At 40.5% G+C, this 21,300-nt stretch overlaps 1 protein-coding gene across 1 annotated transcript; it reads right to left on the bottom strand.

Moving 5' to 3' along the window:
* Positions 1–339: 339 nt before the first annotated feature.
* vgll4a (vestigial-like family member 4a) lies at positions 340–7,832 on the bottom strand. Its single transcript, XM_051661258.1, has 5 exons — positions 6,987–7,832; positions 4,657–4,795; positions 4,268–4,475; positions 4,016–4,127; positions 340–2,200 (listed from the first exon to the last, which is right to left on the bottom strand). The coding sequence occupies exons 1-5, from the start codon at positions 7,060–7,062 to the stop codon at positions 1,998–2,000; spliced, it is 738 nt and encodes a 245-aa protein (XP_051517218.1). The 5' UTR covers positions 7,063–7,832; the 3' UTR covers positions 340–1,997.
* Between the last annotated feature and the right edge of the window lie 13,468 nt (positions 7,833–21,300).

Below are 21,300 nucleotides of genomic sequence, written 5' to 3'. Positions count from 1 at the left end.
TGTTACATTAACATCTTACATTACTGACCGACTGCATTATTCAATGAATAAATGTACCTTTAACTCTAAATATGCTAAATTGTGTCGTATGAAGTGTTGCAACATAATTAAAAAGTTGAAATGGTTCTGAAAGTAAATGACTAAATATAACTAATTCTTACGTGTAATTTCAATAAATATGAATCTCTCAAAAGTGCAAAGTATTGTATGAAAACCAAATCTTAAAATAAAATAGAGAAATAAATCATTTCTAACACAGGTTATTTGTGCAAAATCTAAATGGTGACGAATAAGACTGTGGGGAAATGTTTCCACCAAGATGCAGAAAAATGATTCTTTGCTGTGAGGTGGTTTTATTTAATGTAAAAAATATAAAAGTGGTATTTTTAAGAAATAAGACAAAGAAAAACAGTTACAAACTAATCTCACATTCAAAGGAGATTTTCCTCTATAAATGTAGCATTGGAAGGCACAGCCACACGTATCAACATTAATTTGGTCAGTGTAGCAATCTCAGACGGCTTCAAACATGATCGTATTAATGTATCAGTATTAAATCAACATCTGACACATACACTACAAAGGAGAAATAGATTAGCATGCACAATGGTTAATGACAGTTAAATAGTAATACGAGTAACTAAAACTGCGTATTCATCACGCACGGCGCAATGATGGTCATTAATATTCCAAAGGAAAACATAAAAGCGCCATTGCATCTCAAAGGCAAAAAGAAAAATACAAAAGATGAGTGACTGTTAGTAAACAGCAGAAATAGAATCAGTCACAAAACTAAAACACATATGACAGCATTTACATTATAAAGCAGTCCATATGCTGCAGCACACGACTGTTTCAGAGCTATAAAAACAGAAAAGTATATTTGATATTGTAACGAAATGAATGCATAGGACAGGTAACTCGAACAGAGCGATCTGTTGCCTGTACTGATCGCATTAAATGGGTTCAAAATCTACTTAGATGAAATTAATTTTGTATGAAAAAAGATCTATATATATAGTGACCAAATAAGCCAACAAACGAATGACTCGTCAAGAGTCATGTAAAGAGGCAGTGTACACACTTCACGCTCAGGTCAGTGCAGTTACATTAAACGTCTTCATTGGCATTGATATATGGATAATCTATCAGCAGGTGTTCATATCACTCAGTCACCTACAAGCCAGCTGCTTAGACTTATCGTGTTATAAAAATATAACGAGTTCACTGTCCCAGCAGTCGGTTACTTGACAAAAATAAAGATAATCTGAGTAAAGAGTGTAAATAAAGTCTACAATAGATACCAGCTATTAAAGTTTTAACATCATGCATTAAAGAAAGAAAAAGTGGTGAATGTCGTGAAATACGTTAAAAGCACGCACGGGTCATATTTCACCCCAATACCAAAAGATATCAAAAGAAATAAATTATGAAAAATTATAAAGCCTATTTTTTTTTTTAGCATTTAATGAGATGGCTGGTAAAACATGCTTAATTTTCATAGAGCAAATGCGGGAAAAAAAAACAAAAAAAACTTTATGGTCATAAATATAGGCTTCATATATTTTATGTGAAATATATATCATATCTTTTATGTGATTGTGGTGTGAAATATAAACCGCACATTTCTTTGAATGATGACCCAACAAATGTGAGCTGGTGAATTATTAGATCAATCTTTGGACATTGTTGGTTAAAAGCACTTGATGGATTCATAAATGCAGGAGGAAATTATTTTCAACCTGTCTAGCAGATTATAACTATCACAAATCAAACATGAAACAAATCAAACAGGGTGAAGCAACATGATAATAGTCTCACTTTGATCTGTAAAACCTAAAGGCTTATGTAGTCTCACCATATATACTCCACATAACACTGCTCTGATGTCATTCAAACTAAACTCATGGGTCCTTCTTAAAGGCCCAACTGTTTTCAAGTTGTTGCCATCATCATGGGTCATCTTAAGGTGTTTAGACAGGTTTTAACATCAGCCCTCAGGATGATTTGGGCTGTGGGGTTGTAGGGCCGTGGCCTCTGGCTTTGATCTGTAACCAGGTGTCGCCCAGCGCTTTAGTGAAGTGGTCATCCACAGAGCCTGTGATGGACACTGAGTTAGAGCTGGGCTCTGGCTCTTTATAGATGTCCCCTAGACTGCGGCGGAAGTGCTCCTCGATCACAGGGTCACACACAGTGTTTGCTGGAGAACACAAAGCATTGACACATTTCACTTGTGAAACACTGCTTGATTATACAATGAAAGCAGGCCCACGTGGAATCTGTGCCCCCAAAACTAAAAAAAAAAAAATAAAAAAAAAAAAACTCAGAACACCCCACATTTAGGACTAGGAGTGACACTACAAAATTAATTGATCCTTAATTTTTTTTTTAAGCTGCACTCCTAGTCCTCCTAGTTATTCAAAAGATTCACGAATCTCCAGTCTGAACCATTGCGTGTTAATTAGATATTCCTCTTTATACTTGTGTTATAAATATATTCAAAGAAATCTGAATAAACAGTGTTTAAATAAAAGTGAAAATATAAATATGATTGTCTACTTTCATAATAGGAGTCTAGTATTTTCACCACAAACGGCACAGAAAATGTTGAAAAAAATCAGGCTTGTGTATGTCTACTAAAGCAATTTACTTGCACTGGTTTCAACAAGACTTAGAAAAGTAATTAAAAAAATTAAGGGTCTTCAGTTAACCTCATATCAGCCATATCACGAGCCTCGCCTCTTAAATTTATGCTATATCTGTAGGTACAACCCGTCCAGAGACAGCTTTTAAATATTAATCTCATGCGACCCCGCATACACATGCGTTGTATTTTGGCTTCGCTATACGCAACACATAATCAGTTCAGGAGAAACTGTGCTGTCAGTAAAGGGTTAAACATTTGGTGCATTGTGATAAAACAACATGGCGCCAACCACAGCAGAGTTCGTCTTTGTGAGAAACGTCAACAAAACTACATCTGGTAAAAAACCTAATTACGTTTTTTAATTGAAACCTGTTTGAATCAAAAGATTAGAATCTCTAGTTTCATCCGATGTGCCATTTTTTAAATTTGATGCGCTGCTCAACACAATGTATACTAATGTGTATTTTAGCACATTTTTTCCTTAGAAATCCTATATTTACTGCGCTTTATATGGAGTTAGGATGAAAATAAGGTGCATTTCTAACTGTTCTGAGACCAGTGCAGACAGACACCATACTGGAAGTCAAGTCATTCACTAAGTAGGTAGCAAGGGAGCATCCTATAGCTCACTATGCAGCATTCAATCCTAAAATCCAACCAAAAGTTCAGTTTCAGGCTGCAGATGATGTTTGGATCACTCAACATGTTTGACAGACACAGAACAATGTATCATTTTATTTTAACATGGTTGGCAGTGATTGGATGATGCTGGCCATTACTTTGAATCAGAATAAATTATGCTAATTTCTGATGTAGTGTCAGTAATGTCTCAAAAAAAATAAATGAATAACCAACGCTCCTGAAAATGTAAAAATGTTTATAAAAACAATCTGACTTTCTATAGCTTGGTATTATTAAAAATTTCACAACTTCACTGTCCACATATGTTGCCGTAAATTTTTAGGAAAACTATATGCTCTTCAAATTGTTTTTATTTTAATATTTTTGCTTGTTTATTAGGTGCTAGTCACAAATAAAAAATGGAAATGGAAAATGCACACAGCAGTCATGCTTGGGTCTCAGGAGGTTAATGTTTGGTGAATTAAATACTAATTAATAAAAGATATAAATAAAAGAGATGATGATGATGATGATGATAAACAAAGCATGCAATCATGCAAAAAAAAAAAAATCAGATTACAATCTAATAAAATAATAATTAGAAAATAGCACGTGACTTTCATCCTGAGACTGCTGCCCTGCTAGCTCTGAGGGTGGAAACTACCAAATCATTCTGTTAACAGTCATTTCAGTCTTACTGTTAGTGATTTACTATCTGATGGTTTAAAGGTGTTCTAGATAAACTACCATTGGTCTTGTTGGTGGATCCAGAGATGCAGCTGTTAGGAGACATGTGACAGCTGGACAGACTGCATGTGCGGCTGCTCGCAGGAGCACACGTGATCACAGAAGGACGATTCTGATATAAACACAGAGCACATTATTGATTCATATTGATACAGAAATAAGACAAATTCTGCATAATGCATAGGCACACATCATGTAACACTGCAGCCATTGCTTTTGTAGTTCTGTTTGTATTTCAGAGAGAAGTCTTACCTGCTGGAGCTGTGTGTTGGGTCCAGGTGAGAGTCGAGTACTTCTGGTCAAATCTGAGCTTTGTTTGGTCAATGCAAGTGGCTGCTCCATTGCAAATATGGGGAATGGCGCAAACACATGATGATTATGAAGACCACTGAGAGATGTGTGTTCAAATGAACTGCGATTCCATGATTCCTGAATCACAGTGTCACCATTAGGATTTCTCCTGACAATCACAAATCACATGAATCACAAAAGTATGTCAAAAACAATAACAGGCAATTCAGCTCATCTTTTCTTGTCATAAAGGAATGATGTTATGATTCATCATTCACTCTCAAGATGTTCAAAACATGCATGATTTTCTTTCTTTCATGGAACACAAAAGGAGATTGCAAATAACGTACAGATGTGACGCCAGTAAGCGGCTCATTTTGTTCATGTGTTCTTCATCCGAGTCGTGGTCATCGTGGTGTTTTCTCTTGGTTGGGCTCACAGGTGGAGGTCCTGAGTCCAGCACATGAACCCTGGATGTCCCTGAATCATCTGTTCATAAAGTTTAACAATCAATGACAGTCATTCTCGTCATATACAGTATATACAGGTGCATCTCAATAAATTAGAATGTCGTGGAAAAGTTCATTTATTTCAGTAATTCAACTCAAATTGTGAAACTCGTGTATTAAATAAATTCAATGCACACAGACTGAAGTAGTTTAAGTCTTTGGCTCTTTTAATTGTGATGATTTTGGCTCACATTTAACAAAAACCCACCAATTCACTATCTCAAAAAATTTGAATACATCATAAGACCAATAAAAAAAACATTTTTAGTGATTGCTGGCCTTCTGGAAAGTATGTTCATTTACTGTATATGTACTCAATACTTGGTAGGGGCTCCTTTTGCTTTAATTACTGCCTCAATTCGGCATGGCATGGAGGTGATCAGCTTGTGGCACTGCTGAGGTGGTATGGAAGCCCAGGTTTCTTTGACAGTGGCCTTCAGCTCATCTGCATTTTTTGGTCTCTTGTTTCTCATTTTCCTCTTGACAGTACCCCATAGATTCTCTATGGGGTTCAGGTCTGGTGAGTTTGCTGGCCAGTCAAGCACACCAACACCATGGTCATTTAACCAACTTTTGGTGCTTTTGGCAGTGTGGGCAAGTGCCAAATCCTGCTGGAAAATGAAATCAGCATCTTTAAAAAGCTGGTCAGCAGAAGGAAGCATGAAGTGCTCCAAAATTTCTTGGTAAACGGGTGCAGTGACTTTGGTTTTCAAAAAACACAATGGACCAACACCAGCAGATGACATTGCACCCCAAATCATCACAGACTGTGGAAACTTAACACTGGACTTCAAGCAACTTGGGCTATGAGCTTCTCCACCCTTCCTCCAGACTCTAGGACCTTGGTTTCTAAATGAAATACAAAACTTGCTCTCATCTGAAAAGAGGACTTTGGAACACTGGGCAACAGTCCAGTTCTTCTTCTCCTTAGCCCAGGTAAGACGCCTCTGACGTTGTCTGTGGTTCAGGAGTGGCTTAACAAGAGGAATATGACAACTATAGCCAAATTCCTTGACACGTCTGTGTGTGGTGGCTCTTGATGCCTTGACCCCAGCCTCAGTCCATTCCTTGTGAAGTTCACCCAAATTCTTGAATTGATTTTGCTTGACAATCATAAGGCTGCGGTTCTCTTAGTTGGTTGTGCATCTTTTTCTTCCACACTTTTTCCTTCCACTCAACTTTCTGTTAACATGCTTGGATACAGCACTCTGTGAACAGCCAGCTTCTTTGGCAATGAATGTTTGTGGCTTACCCTCCTTGTGAAGGGTGTCAATGATTGTCTTCTGGACAACTGTCAGATCAGCAGTCTTCCCCATGATTGTGTAGCCAAGTGAACCAAACTGAGAGACCATTTTGAAGGCTCAGGAAACCTTTGCAGGTGTTTTGAGTTGATTAGCTGATTGGCATGTCACCATATTCTAATTTTTTGAGATAGTGAATTGGTGGGTTTTTGTTAAATGTGAGCCAATATCATCACAATTAAAAGAACCAAAGACTTAAACTACTTCAGTCTGTGTGCATTGAATTTATTTAATACACAAGTTTCACAATTTGAGTTGAATTACTGAAATAAATGAACTTTTCCATGACATTCTAATTTATTGAGATGCACCTGTATAAGACACTAATGAGTGAAATCAATCAAAACATCTAAGACATCAGAATAGTTTAGTCTTTAGGATGGATACCACTCCCTCCCTAATAGTAGCAAGGCACTTAACTCCAGGTTGCTCCAGGGGATTGTCCCTGTAATAAGGGCACTGTAAGTCACTTTGGATAAAAGCATCTGCCAAATGCAAAAATGTAAATGTAGTCTTTTCATGTTCAACTATGTGGTCAGACTTGAATAGTAAAGGATTAAAAGCTTTAATGTTGTTCATAAGACAAAATTTTATTACAAATCTGGCACTTTGATACACAGTGGGGTTCAACATGAGACCACATTGAAAATATGGGATTGCAAATGTAATTTAAATCTGGAAATAAAATGTTTTAGCAATTTTGAAAAACGTAATATAATCATATCCCCAATACCGTATGTGGATTTATGTATAGTATTTACATGCCACATCAATGAACACAACTGTAAATGTTTTAGTTTCATGTCATGAGCAATGTTGAATATTCAATATTTAGTGTTAATATTAAGATCTGTGAATGCAGTTACTTACCCTCATATGAGTTATAATGCAGTCTGCTTATGTTGTTGTTCATTTTATTGATGAACTGATGAATTAAAAGATCCATTTTATCACAAACATTCGGATTTAAAGCAGATAACTGATCAGTTAATGCTGCTCATTTATAGGGCTTTAAAAAAGACACTCGCAAACTTACAATCAATGAAAGTATAATGTAAAAATAATAAAGAGTTTAAGTTGTTTTTAGCACATTGAGCTTGTTTAGCTGTTAGCTCGGGCTGCCAGTCACGAATCTCTGTCTTAAGTTTACTTCAGTAAGTTAAATGACAAACATTAAGCCCGACTCGTCGAGTATGAGCTTTAGTATGAATATCGTAAATATATCAGTCAAACATGTGTTGGTATGTCGCTGAATTATGATTGTAATATGATGCTAAAGCTGCTAACAGCTCCACAACAGCTCGTGTGTTTCCGCCTGAGAAAAAAAAAAACACACGTACAGAGTTTATAATTTTTCAAAAACTCGATTTTTTTTATTTACGTCACACAACTGAGGTTATTTCTCGAAATTTAAAGTGCACATCTTCCTTTTTGTGACAATTTCGAAAGCAATCTCTCTACAATTATTTATATATATAAAAAAATATGTTCTAGTAATCGCAAACGACTGTGATTGGTCTATGCTCAACAGCGCTGTGAAAAGACACAGTCACAGCACCGTCTGTGTGCTATGTTAAGCAGAGGTCTGGACAACAATTTACACATGAATAATAACGCTGACAAACTTTAACAGACGTTCGATTAAAAATACACAGTAAAGAGAATAAAACAAATACGTTTTATTTAGATCCATCGAACCTAACCAGTCAGAGACAACATCCGGGCTAATCCCCGCCCATTGCGGCACTACTCTGTTGAGTTATTTGTCATTTTACCCGCCTATTTTATTTCTATGGCTGCTTTCCGTTTCAAATTTGTATCCCCTTCCCTCGCAAACTTCACTCTGACTGTGTCCCGTTTGGCAGGCTGTATGCTAAGCAGGACGCGTCCTTTGAAGGCTGCAGTATACCGAGTGTCCTCCTTTAAACAAATCTCGTCTAAACGAGGTGGCCTTCGTAGGACAAACGGAAACTGAACAACATGGTTGCTATGACAGCACGCCACTCTTTAACAAGTGCGAGCGTTTGAGTGAGAAGGGAGTCCCTCTGGAAGGGAATGTAAAATTTAGGAGAGTTATAATAATGTAGACAGAAAATAAAATAAATTTAACAGTTGTAGTTTTAGTCTAATACTTTATTTTAATTATATATTAATATAATTATACATATTATATATTCTGCACCTATCTACTGAGGTACTTCAACTTGGGAATTAACATTCCTTGCGTTTGAAAATCATATTTACGGGCAAATTGGCGTTATTTTTTTTAGACATTTCCGTTGAAGCAAAGAATTGTGGGTTGTGGGTTATTAGTGCCCACGAAGGAGACACCTCATGTATCCTCCGAATTCCCGTGAAAGAAGGTCGCATTCGAAGGCTGCATTCGAAGTGTCCTACTCGCTTTTATGAAACGAGACAGCCTCGATGACGTATACGGCCGACAAATGTGATCTCCGGAGGACGCAGCCTTCCAAATGAGACACAGCTGCTGTGACTCGTTTGGAAAGTTGCATGCTAGGTAGGAAGCGTCCTTTGAAGGCTGCAGTATACCGAGCGTCCTCCTTAAAACAAGTCTCGTTTTAACGAGATGGTCTTCGTAGGACAAACGGAAACGGAACGTAACATGGTTGCTATGACAGCACGCCGCTCTTTAAATCTGTTGTTATAAATTCGCTTAAAATGTAAAATTCCCATTAACTCCCAAAGCTAAGGAAATTAATTTCAAAATTTTAAACGATGTTTATCCCTCCAGTGAATTTATACGACTATGCCATATTTCTGTATTTCACAATATGTTTCTTTCTTACACAAATGCCCTTATGTTGATGAAAAGTACAAATGCGAGAAAACTTTTTGATATAATATTTGAAAAACAAACCCTAGCTTTTTTGTTTGTTTTATTTATTTAAATGTTTTATTTATTTTGTAATGCTCTTATGCACCTGATTATATTGCAATGATGTATAATGTTGCCATGTTGTTTGTATATGACATTGTTCAATAATAAAAATAAAAATAATAATAATAATAATAATAATAATAATAATAATAATAATAATAATAATAAATTAGCTTAAAAAAGGCAGCCTTGATTTTCTAGATTTTTCTACTTTAAATAATACCTTCACAATTAATTGGCTAAAATTCTGTTTGAATAAACTTTCTTTGTGGAATTTTATTCCAAATTTTATTTCTGACCAACTTGGGGGCCTTTTTTTTTTTATTAATGTGTGATTATAAGTTGCCAGTGAAATTATCTGCCTTTCATGAACAAGCATTATTGGCTTGGAAGCTGATCTACAAGCACAAATTTCTCTGCAGCATTATTTTATTTGGAATAACCGTTGTATTTTGTATAAGCACAAAAGTATTTACCTCTATCAAAGCTGGTTTGATAGAGGTATAGTTTTAGTCCGTCAGTTGTTTAACTCTCAGGGATACCTTATGACTTATGACGAATTTCTTTTACACTTTAATCTGCCTGTGACTCCCAGGGAATTCTCTCTTGTATTTTCTGCCATTAATTCTGGGGTAATTTCTTTATGTAGAGAAGTAATGAAGCTGGCTGATATGCCCATAATTAACCCAACTGACACAGTATGTGGTAAAATTGGCTTTTTACAATACAAAAGCAACAACAAATCTATTCTTTCTTTGTTTTTAAAGGAGGTTGCCACCAAGTCTTACACTACTGCTTATTGGGTCAAATTTGTTAATGACCTTCATTGGGAAAGTGTTTGGTTATTGCCTCATCAGTTATTTGTTACAAATAAGGTAAAATACATTTATTTTAGGATAATACACAAATTCTACCCTGTTAAACATTTTCTTTGTAAGTTTAAGAAAGACATTGATGTTAACTGTTCTTTTTGCTCTTTGCAATTGGAAACAGTGCCCCACATTTTCTGGCATTGTAGTTATGTGAAAAAGTTATGGAAAGATGTGTCTGCGTTTATTAATGAAAAGATACTCGTTCATTTTGATTTGCATTTTGAAAATGTAATTTTTGATTATTTAAAGTATGACAACAGTGTTAATAGTGAAGCTTGTTTAATTAATCTGTTTATATTATTAGTCAAATTTCACATTCATAAATATAAGTTTTCTAACAAAAAGCCCCTTTTTTAGTAGTTTTTAAAGAAATTGAGAATTATATTTCTACTATTCAAAATAGTACTAATTGAAAAGCTTTAAAAACTGTTCACCTGTGCTCTGTCTTCAAAATCTTTGTATAAATCAAAGGTCAAGTGTCTGTGAATGTATGTACCTTTTTTTTTTTTTTTGTCTTGCTCCCCTGGCACAAAAATGTATGTTGTATTGTAGTAGTGTTGTTGTTCAAAGCATAATAATAAAAAAATAAATAAAAAAATCAAACCTTGATCACTTGTAGCATGTTGAAGGCTGATGTCAATTTGTGGAATTTTGTGATTTTTGCACTTGAAAAAACAATGTTTTCGAAGATTGATTTCAGATGCTTTTGTATAAATCTCGTGTTTAATTTTATTTTTATTTTTTCATTAGAATGAATTGTTAGAAAGGATTAATCAAGATTTACACAAATGGAAATGTTAACATAACAATGAACACAGGCTATAACTGTGTGATAAACAGTTTAAGGTAGCTACAAGTATTATGCTGTTAAATCTCAATATAACTTTTCTAAATTGCTTACAGTTGTGCTCAAAAGTTTGCATACCCTTGGAGAATTGGTAATATATGTACCATTTTTAAAGAAAACATGAGTGAGCAGGCAAAACACATTTCTTTTATTTCTTATGGGATTCATATTCAACTGGAGGTTATAACAGAATGGTGTAAGGCTGGCACCAGGATGTCTACACCCAAAAGGCGCCATTTCCGGTAAAAGTCAAAGAGCTCTGCGAGAATCAACATCATAGAACTCTCTCACAAAAGCTGAAATCTACACCTGAATATCACCACATGTGATAAATTGCAAATCGCCTTTGCATTGTTTTACAAAGCTGAAATCTTCACCTGAATATCACCACATGTGATAAATTGCAAATCGCCTTTGCATTGTTTTACAAAGCTGAAATCTTCACCTGAATATCACCGCAGTGTGATAAATTGCAAATCACCTTGCTGCCCCCTCTTCTCTCTCCCCCTTCTCCCCTTCAACAGCTCAGGAACAATACAAAGACACAAGATTTATATGTAAAAATATAACAAATACCATGAAAACAAAGAGTGCAACTGTATGTGTTTGATATCATTTAAGAGGTCTCTGTGTGAATGGTATAATGGTCTCTTTCCCATGTTGGTAAAACTAATGGTGACAAAGTTATATGGTCTTTGCCAAATACTACATAATTCTGGAGGTCTATCCCCCTCCTTGACCTACAGTTTAAATGATCTCCTATATGTTAACAAGGTTAAACCCCAGGAAGTCAAGAACACATTCTCCCCCAAATTCTCATTGTTCAAAGGATAATACCATTTGGTACACAATGTTTATTCTGTCTGGGTATTTAAGGAAAGTTGGCAAGAAGCTCGAGGAGTCTTTTTTCAGATCTCCCATACTGTCGCTGTATGTAGTTCTATTGCCAAGTATGTTTCTCTGACTTATATCTTACTTTTAGGGATGTTTGTTTACTGATTTCTTGTAACAATGTTTTATATCCTACCTGGCAAATAAATTGTTATTATTTGATTTATTCTGAATACTTTCAAAATTATTTGTGACCAGTAGATTGTGTTAAGATACGTTTTTTTCCGCAAGTATGAGACCAGGATAAGACCATTACTTAAGCTTAATGATAGGAGAATCCATGTAAGACTTCAGTCACTGCTTATCGTCCGTCACAGCAAGTTGTGTGTACATGTCTAAACGATGGTATCATCTGATTATGAGAGAAGCCAAATCAGATGATATTTAGGTTACCTACAACCTCTGACTATGAACTGAACTGGCTCACTTGTGACGTGAGATCTTTGTAATTGAAATAACAGCCGGCGTGAGACTCTAAGCGACATTCAAGTATTGATCGAAAAACAAATGCAAATTAAGATGATTCAGAGTAATCAATAACTTAAAAAGATCAAATTAAAAGAATGATCAGAAGTTAATTAGAGCTGTAATCTAAATTAGAGGTCAATTTAAATTGGAGTCAGATTAATATAAAATTGGAATCAGATAAAACGAATAACGGAATCAATTTGTAAAGTGTAAATTAACAATAATTGCTTCAGCGCTCAGAAAAGACAGAACAACGCAGAGACCTTCAAGGGGCCGTTCTATTGGAATCTGACATCGGAACAAATAGTTTGGTTTTTTACCCCCTTTTACAGTGGCATCATCATGAAACAAAACATGGCAACAAAGAAAAAAATGAAATGACCCCTGTTCAAAAGTCTGCATACCCTTAGTTTTTAATACTGTATATTACCCCCTTTAGCATCAATGACAGTGTGTAGTCGTTTGTAATAGTTGTCTATGAGGCCCCAAATTCTTGCAGGTGGTATAGCTGCCCATTTGTCTTGGCAAAATGCCTCCAGGTCATGCAAAGTCTTTGGTCATCTTGCATGAACCGCACGTTTGAGATCTCCCCAGAGTGGCTCGATGATATTAAGGTCAGGTGACTGTGATGGCCACTCCAGAACCTTCACCTGTTTCTGCTGTAACCACTGGAGGGTCAACTTGCCCTTGTGCTTAGGGTCATTGTCATGCTGGAAAGTCCAAGAGCGTTCCATGCGCAGCTTTCATGCAGAAGAATGCAAATTGTCTGCCAGTATTTTCTGATAACATGCTGCATTCATCTTGCCATCAATTTTCACAAGATTCCCCGTGCCTTTAGAGCTCACACACCCCCAAAACATCAGTGAGCCACCACCATGCTTCACAGTGGGGATGGTATTCTTTTCACTATAGGCCTTGTTGACCCCTCTCCAAACATAGCGCTTATAGTTGTGACCATAAAGCTCTATTTTGGTCTTGTCACTCCAAATTACAGTGTGCCAGAAGCTGTGAGGCGTGTCAAGGTGTTGTCGGGCATATTGTAACCGGGCTTTTTTGTGGCATTGGCGCAGTAAAGGCTTCTTTCTGGCAACTCGACCATGCAGCTCATTTTTGTTCAAGTATCGTCGTATTGTGCTCCTTGAAACAACCACACCGTCTTTTTCCAGAGCAGCCTGTATTTCTCCTGAGGTTACCTGTGGGTTTTTCTTTGTATCCCGAACAATTCTTCTGGCAGTTGTGCTGAAATCTATCTTGGTCTACCTGACCTTGGCTTGGTATCAAGAGATCCCTGATTTCCACTTCTTAATAAGTGATTGAACTGTACTGACTGGCATTTTCAAGGCTTTGGATATCTTTTTATATCCTTTTCCATCTTTATAAAGTTCCATTACCTTGTTACGCAGGTCTTTTGACAGTTCTTTTCCGCTCCCCATGGCTCAGTACCTAGCCTGCTCAGTGCATCCACGTGAGAGCTAACAAACTCTTTGACTATTTATACACAGACACTAATTGCAATTTTAAAAAGCCACAGGTGTGGGAAATTAAATTTTAATAGCCATTTAAACCTGTGTGTGTCACCTTGTGTGTCTGTAACAAGGCCAAACATTCAAGGGTATGTAAACTTTTGATCAGTGCCATTTGGGTGATTTCTGTTATCATTATGATTTAAAAAGGAGCCAAACAACTATGTGATAATAAATGGCTTCATATGATCACTATCCATAAATAAAAGACATATTTTCAAAATCAATGCCAAAATTTTACAATTTCTGCCAGGGTATGCAAACTGGTGGCTGGTGAAGTGCAATCTGCTGTCACATCACTATCGAGTTGTATTGTGGGATATGGGCTGTGTTCCACTTCACTATTAACATCCACTGGCTAACTCCCCTAAGCTCTTCCTCTCGGCGGAATTAAGAAGCTCAGGGGAATCCCTGCCGCCATTTTGGAAGTCCATTCCCTTCATTAAGTGAGCGAGAGAAGTTTGTGTTGACAGACCCTCAACCCCTCGATTTTGACCGAGGGAGTGAGCCTACTCTGATGTACACTTGCTCCGTATCCCACAGTGCAACTCGATAGTGAAATGACAGCAGATTGCACTACATCAACCCCACCCCCACACAACTCTAATGTTTGACGGAAGTGAAGTTAGGTCAATTAAGCAGTTTAGAAAAGTTATATTGAGATTTAACAGCATAATACTTGTAGCTACCTTAAACTGTTTATCACACAGTTATAGCCTATGTGTTCATTGTTATGTTAACATTTCTGTTTGTGTAAATCTTGATTAATCCTTTCTAACAATTCATTCTAATGAAAAAAACAAATTAAACACAAGATTTATACATTAGCATCTGAAATCAATCTCCGAAAACTTTGTTTTCTCAGGTGCAAAAATCACTAAATTCCACAAATTCACATCAGCCTTCAACATGCTCCAAGTGATCAAGGGTTAAGAGTGTTCCAGTTAAACTCACTGCATGTCTTCCGCCAGTAGTGGACACTCACGCAACATAAGCAGTGACGTACATCCGAGTCCATGAGACAGAGTGAAGTTTGCGAGGGAAGGGGCTAAAAATTTGAAATGGAACGCAGCCATGTAGCTGCCTGAAGTGTACATCAGAGTAGGCTCGCTCCCTCGGTCAAAATCGAGGGGTTGAGGGTCTGTCAACACAAACTTCTCTCGCTCACTTAATGAAGTGGAATGGACTTCCAAAATGGCGGCAGGGATTCTCCAGAGGAGAAGTGCTTAGGGGAGTTAGCAAGTGATGATAAAAGTGAAGTGGAACACAGCCTATGAGACACACATAATATGGAATTCATAATCTGCCAATTTTAAATAAATAACAGCACCTGATTCATTCCCACAAAATGTCTGCAAAATATGTGCCAAAAGTAAAAATACATTTAAATGATCAAATATATATTTTGTTTTTCACAGTGACAATGTATCGTCCCTGTCAAGTTAAAAACTAAAATGCAATCGATGATTTGATATTCCATTTTTATTGAAATCTTGAGGCAAGACTGCTAATATTAAAATGAAAAGGCAAATGTGAAAAGAAGTATTTTCTTAATGTTAACACAATAATAGTGACCAAATTCAAATACAAAGTTAAGTTTTAATGTAATTTTTTATTTTATCTTTAATTTTTCATTCCCTATCTGTCACTCACTCGACATTGTGTCGATGTAGTGACACTAGGGGTCACTCTTGGGAGCCCCAAACACCTCTGATCTTTGAGAAAAGGCCAGTGGGAATTGGCGAGTGGAATTTGCATGCCACTCCCCCGGACATACGGATATAAAAGGAGCTGGCTCTCAACCACTCATTCAGATTTTCTCTTCGGAGCCGAGCGGTTGTATTTCAGCGAGCTGAATTCCTCCGCCAATCCATTCACCTCTACAAAAGCTGTTGGATTTACGGCCATCGTTATTGCAATCGCCAGACACCTCACTTTTATGGGAGGCACGAAGCTGCGCACCCAGCTGCGGCACAACACACCCGCCCGGGCGGTTGTGATGGATTACGAGGACGGTTCCCTCCTCCCCTGTCAATGACGGGTCCTATGGTGGATACCCAGAGCCAGGTAAGTGCTTCGATGTCCCCAGACTCAGCACGTCCCCTCAATGTGGTGCCTCCGGCTCTGCCCCACTGCGAGGCCCCTCCCGCCGGTATGCCTGACACGATTGTCTACTTGGTCCCCCTCGCCCGGAGCTTGGGGGCGTGGCTTGTGCCCCCAACCCGTCGCGATGGCTGACCGGGACCGTCCGACTCGTCTATGCAATTCAGTTTGCCAGGCACCCGCCCAGGCTCAGCATTGTCCGTTTTACCTCAAATGCAGGGCGAGAACGCCACTGCCCTGCCTGCGGAGATCGCGTCCCTTCTACAGAAGGACAAGGTTGAGCCTGTCCCTCCAGCCGAGATGAAGAAGGGGTTCTACAGCCCTTACTTCATCGTACCATGGAAAGGTGGTGGGTTGCGGCCAATCCCGGACCTGCGAGTTCTGAACCAGGCCTTGCACAGACTCCCATTCAAGATGCTGACGCTGAAACACATTTTAGCGAGCGTCCAGCATCAGGATTGGTTCACACGGTAGACCTGAATGATGCGTACTGTTGCCTCACATCTTCATGGAAGTCGCAGAGGCAGCCCTTGCCCCGCTAAGGGAAGTGGGAGTCCGCATCCTTAACTGTCTCGATGACTGGCTGGCTCTAGCTCACTCTCGAGACTTATTGTGTGTGCACAGGGACCTGGTGCTCAGGCACCTCAGCCGGTTGGGGCTTCAGGTCAACTGGGGAAAGAGCAGCTCTCCCCGGTACAGAGCATCTCTTTTCTTGGGTTGGAGTTAGACTCAGTCTCTATGATGACGCGCCTCACGAGCGAGCGCACGCAGTCAGTGCTGAACTGCCTGAAGATGTTCAGGCGAGCACAGCGGTCCCACTGAAGCATTTTCAGAGGCCCCTGGGGCATATGGCATCCTCGACAGCAGTAACACCCCTCGGGTCAATGCATATGAGACCACTTCAGCACTGGCGTCAGACTCAAGTTATGAGATGGGCATGGCGCCACGGCACACATTGCGTGGTCATCACACCGATCTGCCGCTACCTGTTCAGCCATTCTACGGGCCTTGCATTCCTGCGGGCAGGAGTCCCCTTAGTGCAAGTACCCCAGGTGCGTCAGATGCCTCTTAGCATAGCTGGGGCACCGTGTGCAACAGGCACGCAGCCTTGGGCTCCTGGACAGGGCCGCGACTGCGTTGGCATGTCAACTGCCTCGAGTTGCTGGCTGCGTTGCTCGCCCTGTAGAGGCTTCGGCCGTTGATCCAGGGCAAGCACTTGTTGGTCTAGACGGACAACACAGTGATGGTAGCATACAGTAACCGGCAAGGCGGCTTGCGCTCGCATGTCGCAACTCGCCCGCCGTCTCCTCCTCTGGAGTCAGCAGTGGCTCAAGTCATTGCGAGCCACTCACATCCCGGGCGAATGCGGCAGACGCACTGTCGCGACAGGTCACGCTCATGGGAGAGTGGAGACTCCACCCCCAGGTGGTCCAGCTGGTTTGGAGTCGATTTGGTCAAGTGCAGGTAAGCCTGTTCGCTTCCCGGGAATCCTCCCACTGCCTGCTCTGGTACATCCTGACCGAGGCTTCCCTCAGCACAGATGCGCTGGCACACAGCTGGCCCAGGTGGCCACGCTAGTATGTGTTCCCCCCATTGAGCCTTCTTGCACAGACCCTGTGCAAGGTCAGGGAGGACGAGGAGCAGGTCATCCTAGTGACACCCTACTGGCCCACACAGACTTGGGTCTCGGACCTCACAATCCTTGTGACAGCCCCTCCCTGGCGTATTCCCCTGCGGGTTCTCCTATCTCAGGGACAGGGCACCATCTTGCATGGTCAGGTTGGTGCTTTTCTTCCTGCAGGAGAGGCTGGTGGGGCGGCTGTCCCCCCCACCTTGAGGGTGTACATGGCCGCTATGGCAGAACACCACAATGCAGCTGACGGTAAGTATTTAGGGAAGTACATCCTGATCATCAGGTTCCTTAGAGGCGTGAGGAGGTTGAATCCTCCCAGACCACGCCTCATTCCCTCATGGGATCTCTCCGTGGTCCTGCGGGGAGCCCCAGTTTAGCTCAACTGACTCCCTGGAGTCAGTTGAGCTAAAGGCGGCCTCTTTAAAGACTGCCCTCCTGACTGCGCTCACATCCATCAAGAGGATAGGGAACCTGAAGGCATTCTCTGTCAGCGACATGTGCCTGGAGTTAGGTCCGGAATACTCTCATGTGGTCCTGAGACCCCCAACCGGGCTATGTGCCCAAGGTTCCCGTGACCCCATTTAGGGATCAGGTGGTGAACCTGCAAGTGCTGCCCCAGGAGGAGGCAGACCCAGCCTTGTCATTGCTGTGTCCGGTGCGTGCTTTATCCATCTATGTGGATTGCACGCAGAGCTTTAGACGCTCTGAGCAGCTCTTTGTCTGCTTTGGAGGACAGCGGAAAGGGAGCGCTGTCTCCAAACAGAGGATCACCCACTGGGTCTTTGATGCCATCACTTTGGCATATTATGACCAGGACGTGCCGCCCCCTCGGGGCTTCGAGCACACTCTACAAGGAGTGTGGCAGCCTCCTGGGTTCTGACCAATGGTGCCTCTTTAGCAGACATCTTCAGAGCAGCGGGCTGGGCAACACCCAACACCTTTGCGAGGTTCTACAATCTCCGGGTTGAGCCGGTTTCATCCCGTATGTTATCAGGTACGAACAGGTAAATTTGCGGGACATTTTGCCGGGTGTACCGCTTGCGCATAGCGCCTTTCCCCTCCTGGAGGTGGAGATGTGCGCTTTTACCTCCCAGCCGTGTTCACGAGGTCGTGGACCCTGGATTTCCTTCCTCCTTAGCCCTGTGGCAGGCGAGTTGGCTGAGAAACTCGATGCCGGCACAGCACGTGTGCTAATAGGCCCTGTGCTGGGGTAGGTGCTCCACATGCACCGGTTGTCTGTATGTAACCCCATTTGATGTATCTTCCGCAAGATGGCTTCCCCGTTGGTAAACCCGCGTCTTCCTTGGGCAGAGTTCCCTCTGCCACCGGTTGCCATGTTGTAGAGCTCCTCCCCTCTGGGTAGGACCTACCACGGGGACTTCTCCATGTGCGACACTGCCGACAAGCTCAGTGAGACCATGTGACGTATTTCCACACAATTACCTCCCCTTCAGGTAGGGTGTGGTCTCCGCAGTGTCTTCCCCTTGGGAAGGGACACCTCCCCGATGCGGACACTTTATGGCCCCCAGCTGAACAAGATTTCCATTCTTTTTTGGGGAGAAAGAAAAAGAGAAGAGGCCACGGCTGGGGAAGTCTGTCCCCATTTTTGGGCAGTTAACTTGTCCCTGAGGTGCAGGGGACCGTATGACGCTCGTAGGAGCATTGGGGGGAGGGGGGGGGGGTTATGTAATGGCCAGGTGCACTGGCTATGAGGCACGCAATGGCCTGCCTGTCTCGCACCACCAGTCCATGTAACACAGTTCAGCTAGTTGTGGTGTTTCATACAGGGACCCCTAGTGTCACTACATCAACACAATGTCGAGTTAGTGACAGATAGGGAACGTCTTGGTTACTTTCGTAACCTCCGTTCCCTGATGGAGGGAATGAGATGCTGTGTCCCTCCTGCCACAACACTGAACTACCCGCTGAAATGGCCGGGACCTTGTCTCGGCTCCTCAGAACAAAACTTGAATGAGTGGTTGCGAGCCAGCTCCTTTTATACCCGCATGTCCGGGGGAGTGGCATGCAAATTCCACTCGCCAATTCCCATTGGCCTTTTCTCAAAGATCAAAGGTGTTTGGGGCTCCCAAGTGTGACCCCTAGTGTCACTACATCGACCCGTTTTTAATTATGTTATTTTCAAAGACAACATGTAAATTATATCTTAATGAGTGGGTGGTGCTCCAGAGAGAATCCTTTAATACATGGGTTCTCACACAAGGGGGCGCAGAGAGGTTGGCAGGGAGTTGTTAGGGTTCCTATGAGATTTTATAATGGGGTTTTTGAACTTATGTGTAAAATAAGGTCTGTGGTAAACATTACTTGACGATACGTGGATGTTTTGTTCTACAACATAAATTACACATAGTCATACCTCAAACGTGAATTTTTGAAGCCATATTGAATTGCATAATTTGTTTTTAAACGCACGGCGGCTTCAAAATTCACTTTTGAGGTATGACTGTGTAATTTATGTTGTAGAACAAACATCCACGTATCATCAAGTAATGCTTACCACAGACCTTATTTTACACATAAGTTCAAAAACCCCATTATAAAAACCCATAGGAAAATCCAGAGAGAACCCATGGTGAATTAAACTTATGGGTTCGCCTGCAAATTGATTTCAAGGCTGAACAGCTGTATTGATTAATCAGTCATCAATTATTTGCTGTTATTAATTTAATTGATCAATAATAGTAATTAAACAAAAGAAATGTGGATGATCTACAGCATTTACCATGCTGAGGATCTTATTTCAATGAGAGGAACACACCATGTATCCTAAAGCAATAGGACTCGAGGTGATGCAGACTTCCCTTTAACCACTCCATCACCATGGGGAGAATCTGCTGTTGTTTTATGAAATTAGCATCTGCTTATGTTTTATGTAGTTAGGCGACAAAAAAGTCACTGTTTACGACTTATGTATAACTCTGTGTGCTTTCACATTCATTGTATGGAGACCTTTCCGATTTGTATGATGTTTTGACATTGTTTGACAATATGGTGTAGGGTTGTCACAATATCAGCTGTATCGCGATACCCAGTAGTAGGCTCATCACTATACTACTCATGCTTATAGGCGGAACATATGTAAGGCTGGGCACGGACATGCCTAGGGCATAATATGTGTATTAATTAATGTAGGAATCTTATCGATACGGAACACTGCTTGTAACTGCTGGTCTAGGATTGGTTTCCCTACCAGAGAAACATGTAACAATCTATCTATCTATCTATCTATCTATCTATCTATCTATCTATCTATCTGTCATCTGTCATCTATCTATCTATCTATCTATCTAACTATCTATCTATCTATCTATCTATCTATCTATCTATCTATCTATCTATCTATCTAGCTATCTGTCTGTCTGTCTCTCTCTCTGTCTGTCTGTCTGTCTGTCTGTCTGTCTGTCTGTCTGTCTACCTACCTACCTACCTATCTATCTATCTATCTATCTGTCTGTCTGTCTGTCTGTCTGTCTGTCTCTCTGTCTGTCTGTCTGTATGTATATCTATCTATCGTTTAAGTTATTATTCACTTGAGGAGGTAAATGTAGGTCAAAGTTACTGAAAAAAAAAAAGGATTTCCTTTTATAAAATGCCTTCATGAATTGGTGGTAAAACATGGCATAGAAAAGAGTAAATAGTGTAGAATGAGGTCAGACTGCTCCTGTAACATGCACTAACAGTATTCAGCCCGTTTCCTTTGCTCTCATCTATTAAATCTGTATTGTGAAGAAAAACCCTCATACTACTATAAAGAAAATCCTGTTTATACAGCTTACACTCATTTTTCCCACACATGTTCTTCAGGAAAGCCTGTGTTTTATATGTTATTTCTGTGGTGTCATGAAGGCTGTGATAGAGGCAGTGTTGCATGGGGGAGGGGAGAGAGTCCGAGCATCTCATGCAGGGATGCAGACCGCAGAGCCGCCGTCT

The sequence above is a fragment of the Myxocyprinus asiaticus genome, chromosome 29 (assembly GCF_019703515.2).
Source record: "Myxocyprinus asiaticus isolate MX2 ecotype Aquarium Trade chromosome 29, UBuf_Myxa_2, whole genome shotgun sequence".
Lineage (NCBI taxonomy): Eukaryota > Metazoa > Chordata > Actinopteri > Cypriniformes > Catostomidae > Myxocyprinus > Myxocyprinus asiaticus.
Note: the sequence above shows the minus strand (reverse complement) of the source record. Positions and strands in the feature narration are given on the sequence as shown.

Excerpts from the sequence above, each read along its gene's own strand:
- vgll4a (XM_051661258.1), bottom strand. The coding sequence starts at position 7,062 with ATGGATCTTTTAATTCATCAGTTCATCAATAAAATGAACAACAACATA. Across the intron at positions 4,128-4,267 it reads CCAACACACAGCTCCAGCAG|AATCGTCCTTCTGTGATCAC; the intron begins GTAAGACTTCTC and ends TGTTTATATCAG. Across the intron at positions 2,201-4,015 it reads ATCCACCAACAAGACCAATG|CAAACACTGTGTGTGACCCT; the intron begins GTAGTTTATCTA and ends TGTGTTCTCCAG.